This window comes from Excalfactoria chinensis, chromosome 5 (assembly GCF_039878825.1).
Source record: "Excalfactoria chinensis isolate bCotChi1 chromosome 5, bCotChi1.hap2, whole genome shotgun sequence".
Classification (NCBI taxonomy): domain Eukaryota; kingdom Metazoa; phylum Chordata; class Aves; order Galliformes; family Phasianidae; genus Excalfactoria; species Excalfactoria chinensis.
Window position 1 is genome coordinate 3,973,461 of NC_092829.1, and position 6,000 is coordinate 3,979,460.

General features: G+C 54.4%; 2 protein-coding genes across 2 annotated transcripts; both read right to left on the reverse strand.

The window, feature by feature from the left end:
- Positions 1-1,259: 1,259 nt before the first annotated feature.
- On the reverse strand, positions 1,260-2,732 carry LOC140253597 (inositol 1,4,5-trisphosphate receptor-interacting protein-like 1). The gene has a single exon (XM_072339293.1). It carries the CDS (start codon positions 2,730-2,732, stop codon positions 1,260-1,262), a length of 1,473 nt encoding a protein of 490 aa, XP_072195394.1.
- Positions 2,733-4,182: 1,450 nt separating this feature from the next.
- Positions 4,183-6,000, reverse strand: LOC140252557 (inositol 1,4,5-trisphosphate receptor-interacting protein-like 1). The gene is made up of 3 exons (XM_072337395.1): positions 5,939-6,000; positions 5,343-5,401; positions 4,183-5,264 (listed from the first exon to the last, which is right to left on the reverse strand). The coding sequence occupies exons 1-3, from the start codon at positions 5,998-6,000 to the stop codon at positions 4,183-4,185; spliced, it is 1,203 nt and encodes a 400-aa protein (XP_072193496.1).

A 6,000-nucleotide genomic window follows, 5' to 3' on the forward strand; every position in this document is an offset into this window, starting at 1 on the left:
GCTCGCTGCCCGCACTGCAGGCTCCCAAAGCCCTCACGGGCCGCTGTTTGCGCCCGGCCCAGCACAGCTTTCCCCCTGCTGCTGCACTCACCGCTGGCCCAGGCCAAAGTGGAGCAGCGCTGCCTGCTGATGGCCTCGATGCCAGCCCCGCATTGTGACGCACTGTGACGTCACAGGCTCCCCAGCCCCACACTTCGGCCCCACCCTTCGGCCCCCCTCAGCTGCCCTGGGCCTCCATGGCCGCGGCGTCGGCCCTGCTCTGAGGCATGTGGCCGGACTGAGCTCCCAGGGAGACAGCGATCTCTGTGTGTACATCTCTGTCAAACCCCACGGGATCTCACTAAGAACCGCAGCCACTGCTGTTGATCCAGAAGATGATGCATTAGTTCTACCAAATGGAAGGGCACTCGTACTGCTGTTTTTGTTTGTTTTTAAATGTTTACTAAATTTTATTAAAACATATACATCGATGAAATAATTTTTTTCTGATCTACATTAACCATATTTTCAGTGTGGCCGGAGACAATTCCTCTTCACTCCATGTGGCCCCGGCATCTCGAAGTCTGGACTAACATGGCATATGCAGAAATGCCGGTGGCTACCAGGATAGGGGTGTTGCTGTCTCTGTCTCCTGGCTGCTCGGATAGATGTCTTCATGGTCTTGCTATACCCCCAAATGCTGCCTTTAGTAAGCAGCTTCTTTTGAAATCCATCAGACGTAGTCTGCTGTAGCGGATGTTTCCCAAAGAAGTGTGTGCCTGCTGCAGCACATCTCTGTGGCCTCCTCGTGCTGCTGATAATGACAGCCCCAGCCTACTCAAAGGACAGAAATGTGTCCAATTCCTCGTGCTGTACCCCAGGCCTGAGCTCAATCCAGACGACTCTGCAAGAGGTGGTTGTCAGCCGGAGCTTGCAGAATCAGTTGGAGGGCAGCAACTCACGCTGCACTGTTGTCACTTGATGCATATCCAGACAGGCCGTTCTCACCAGTTCCTGGAACCAGGTCGCAGTTTTCTCCATAACCTGGAGAGTTTGTAGGAGGCTGAGCACCTCCTCTCTCCCAGGTGGTCCTCAGGGAGGTGGAGGAAGGACAGCATTGTTTCACACCAGCTGCTCCCTCATGCATATTCAGTTCAGCACACTGCCTACCGCACTGTTGGTTTGTTGTGGAGAACAAATTCAGGAGCAATTCCCACTGCCTGCTGAGTGGCGTCTTCTCCGTGTCCAGAGTGCTCATCTGTGGGACATGTGGGCATCTCTCATTTCCCATAGATCAGCAGGCTTGCGAGCCGATCTTGCAGCTCATCCACCTCCTCCAGCGCCTGTTTTTGTCTGACCGGACTATTGACCAGGTACTCGAAGAGGTTGAGCGGTTTGGACACTTGGAATTCCTGCGGCAAGATAATCTCCGCAGGCACGTCCTCATTTCCTATGAAGAAATGGTTCAGGCGATTCACCTCCACGCAGCATCGCAGGTAGTGCAAGATGTCATCCATCCGCTGCAGAAAATATTTCCCTTGCCAGCTTTCCAAAGGGATGGCAGTCAGGAGCTGCATGAGCATGGTCTTCAATTCACAGGTAGAAAAATTGAGGCCCGCCAGGATATAGGCACACACTTGCATATATCTGACATAGAAATTGCTCTCCTCGGCACGGGTGGCTACATGCTGGAAGAACTTCACCTCTGCCACCGCACAACTCTGTGGCCAGGTCGTGCTGGGAATTTTACCAGCCTCTATCTCCTGGCTGCTCAGAAAGATGTCTGTATGGTCTTGCTGGACGCCAAACAATATGTTAACGAGGAAGACTTGTTTGTAAAAATCTGTCACAGAAAGCCTGCAGGAGCGGCCAGACTCCTCCACATTAAGTTCGCACTCTTCTGGAAAGCGCATGCGATCCCAGGCATCTTTGATCAGTGCCTGGAACCAGCGGGCAGTCTTCTCCACATCTAGGTAGGAGTCAGTGCAGAGCTCCTTTAGGAGGCTGGGGTGCTGATTTCTCAGCTGTTTCTTGGAGCTGTGGAGGAAGCACCGCATACCCATCTGCTGCTCCCTCCCGCACGTGCATTCCAGATGTACGCGGATACGGGAGTTCCTTGCTGGCAGTTGCCCTGTGGTGCCCAGATCCAGGCGGAAAACGTGCCCATGGGGAGCCATCAGTGGCACAAGCAGGCAGAAGACGGGTATGTTCTCAGCAGGATACCAGCCTTCGTAGACACTGCCCACCCCGATGGGACACTCCGGTACTGGATAAAAAGTATCTACCAAGATGTTTTGGCAGATATCGATGAGGCTACTGAACAGCAAATGCACCTCTCTGCAGTTGGTTTGATGGGTTCGGACTGGCCAGATCAAATCAGCAAAGAGAAGATCCTCCTCTTCCTCCTGCTGCTGCTCCGGCTCCTGCTGCTCCATCTTACTGACGGAGCTCTCCTCGTCAGTGCTGCTTCGAATGTCCTGGAACTTTTTATAGATCTTCCTTGTGAAGCAGAACAATAGAACCAGAAAAAGAATGACATTCCAAATTTTCCAATAGGATAATGGAGAGAACAGCAGGGCTCGAATGCCCATCCTGCTCTTCTCCAAGTTCTCTATGTACAGCCACTGCTGTGTCATCTGCTCTTGCAGAAACACCTCACGCTGACGCATGCGTTCAAGCGTTTCTGCATCCAACTCATCACCAACAAAAGACACTCTCTGCGCCAACAAGGCGAAGAAAAACGCCAAAGCCATGATCTGAAAGAGAGGAGAGAGGGGAGATCAGTGGGGCTGGGTGGGAGCTCGCGCACGGCTGGGGAGCGGGGCCGGGAGCCGCAGCGCGTGGGCTCAGGTAGGAGCGGGGCCGAGGGAGCTGAAAGGAAGCGGGGGGCTGAGGCCGGCGCTGCTGCTGACTGCCCCGAGAGCCGCTCACAGGGTGCCCTGAGCGCTCGCTGCCCGCACTGCAGGCTCCCAAAGCCCTCACGGGCCGCTGTTTGCGCCCGGCCCAGCACAGCTTTCCCCCTGCTGCTGCACTCACCGCTGGCCCAGGCCAAAGTGGAGCAGCGCTGCCTGCTGATGGCCTCGATGCCAGCCCCGCATTGTGACGCACTGTGACGTCACAGGCTCCCCAGCCCCACACTTCGGCCCCACCCTTCGGCCCCCCTCAGCTGCCCTGGGCCTCCATGGCCGCGGCGTCGGCCCTGCTCTGAGGCATGTGGCCGGACTGAGCTCCCAGGGAGACAGCGATCTCTGTGTGTACATCTCTGTCAAACCCCACGGGATCTCACTAAGAACCGCAGCCACTGCTGTTGATCCAGAAGATGATGCATTAGTTCTACCAAATGGAAGGGCACTCGTACTGCTGTTTTTGTTTGTTTTTAAATGTTTACTAAATTTTATTAAAACATATACATCGATGAAATAATTTTTTTCTGATCTACATTAACCATATTTTCAGTGTGGCCGGAGACAATTCCTCTTCACTCCATGTGGCCCCGGCATCTCGAAGTCTGGACTAACATGGCATATGCAGAAATGCCGGTGGCTACCAGGATAGGGGTGTTGCTGTCTCTGTCTCCTGGCTGCTCGGATAGATGTCTTCATGGTCTTGCTATACTCCCAAATGCTGCCTTTAGTAAGCAGCTTCTTTTGAAATCCATCAGACGTAGTCTGCTGTAGCGGATGTTTCCCAAAGAAGTGTGTGCCTGCTGCAGCACATCTCTGTGGCCTCCTCGTGCTGCTGATAATGACAGCCCCAGCCTACTCAAAGGACAGAAATGTGTCCAATTCCTCGTGCTGTACCCCAGGCCTGAGCTCAATCCAGACGACTCTGCAAGAGGTGGTTGTCAGCCGGAGCTTGCAGAATCAGTTGGAGGGCAGCAACTCACGCTGCACTGTTGTCACTTGATGCATATCCAGACAGGCCGTTCTCACCAGTTCTGGAACCAGGCTGCAGTTTTCTCCATAACCTGGAGAGTTTGTAGGAGGCTGAGCACCTCCTCTCTCCCAGGTGGTCCTCAGGGAGGTGGAGGAAGGACAGCATTGTTTCACACCAGCTGCTCCCTCATGCATATTCAGTTCAGCACACTGCCTACCGCACTGTTGGTTTGTTGTGGAGAACAAATTCAGGAGCAATTCCCACTGCCTGCTGAGTGGCGTCTTCTCCGTGTCCAGAGTGCTCATCTGTGGGACATGTGGGCATCTCTCATTTCCCATAGATCAGCAGGCTTGCGAGCCGATCTTGCAGCTCATCCACCTCCTCCAGCGCCTGTTTTTGTCTGACCGGACTATTGACCAGGTACTCGAAGAGGTTGAGCGGTTTGGACACTTGGAATTCCTGCGGCAAGATAATCTCCGCAGGCACGTCCTCATTTCCTATGAAGAAATGGTTCAGGCGATTCACCTCCACGCAGCATCGCAGGTAGTGCAAGATGTCATCCATCCGCTGCAGAAAATATTTCCCTTGCCAGCTTTCCAAAGGGATGGCAGTCAGGAGCTGCATGAGCATGGTCTTCAATTCACAGGTAGAAAAATTGAGGCCCGCCAGGATATAGGCACACACTTGCATATATCTGACATAGAAATTGCTCTCCTCGGCACGGGTGGCTACATGCTGGAAGAACTTCACCTCTGCCACCGCACAACTCTGTGGCCAGGTCGTGCTGGGAATTTTACCAGCCTCTATCTCCTGGCTGCTCAGAAAGATGTCTGTATGGTCTTGCTGGACGCCAAACAATATGTTAACGAGGAAGACTTGTTTGTAAAAATCTGTCACAGAAAGCCTGCAGGAGCGGCCAGACTCCTCCACATTAAGTTCGCACTCTTCTGGAAAGCGCATGCGATCCCAGGCATCTTTGATCAGTGCCTGGAACCAGCGGGCAGTCTTCTCCACATCTAGGTAGGAGTCAGTGCAGAGCTCCTTTAGGAGGCTGGGGTGCTGATTTCTCAGCTGTTTCTTGGAGCTGTGGAGGAAGCACCGCATACCCATCTGCTGCTCCCTCCCGCACGTGCATTCCAGATGTACGCGGATACGGGAGTTCCTTGCTGGCAGTTGCCCTGTGGTGCCCAGATCCAGGCGGAAAACGTGCCCATGGGGAGCCATCAGTGGCACAAGCAGGCAGAAGACGGGTATGTTCTCAGCAGGATACCAGCCTTCGTAGACACTGCCCACCCCGATGGGACACTCCGGTACTGGATAAAAAGTATCTACCAAGATGTTTTGGCAGATATCGATGAGGCTACTGAACAGCAAATGCACCTCTCTGCAGTTGGTTTGATGGGTTCGGACTGGCCAGATCAAATCAGCAAAGAGAAGATCCTCCTCTTCCTCCTGCTGCTGCTCCGGCTCCTGCTGCTCCATCTTACTGACGGAGCTCTCCTCGTCAGTGCTGCTTCGAATGTCCTGGAACTTTTTATAGATCTTCCTTGTGAAGCAGAACAATAGAACCAGAAAAAGAATGACATTCCAAATTTTCCAATAGGATAATGGAGAGAACAGCAGGGCTCGAATGCCCATCCTGCTCTTCTCCAAGTTCTCTATGTACAGCCACTGCTGTGTCATCTGCTCTTGCAGAAACACCTCACGCTGACGCATGCGTTCAAGCGTTTCTGCATCCAACTCATCACCAACAAAAGACACTCTCTGCGCCAACAAGGCGAAGAAAAACGCCAAAGCCATGATCTGAAAGAGAGGAGAGAGGGGAGATCAGTGGGGCTGGGTGGGAGCTCGCGCACGGCTGGGGAGCGGGGCCGGGAGCCGCAGCGCGTGGGCTCAGGTAGGAGCGGGGCCGAGGGAGCTGAAAGGAAGCGGGGGGCTGAGGCCGGCGCTGCTGCTGACTGCCCCGAGAGCCGCTCACAGGGTGCCCTGAACGCTCGCTGCCCGCACTGCAGGCTCCCAAAGCCCTCACGGGCCGCTGTTTGCGCCCGGCCCAGCACAGCTTTCCCCCTGCTGCTGCACTCACCGCTGGCCCAGGCCAAAGTGGAGCAGCGCTGCCTGCTGATGGCCTCGATGCCAGCCCCGCAT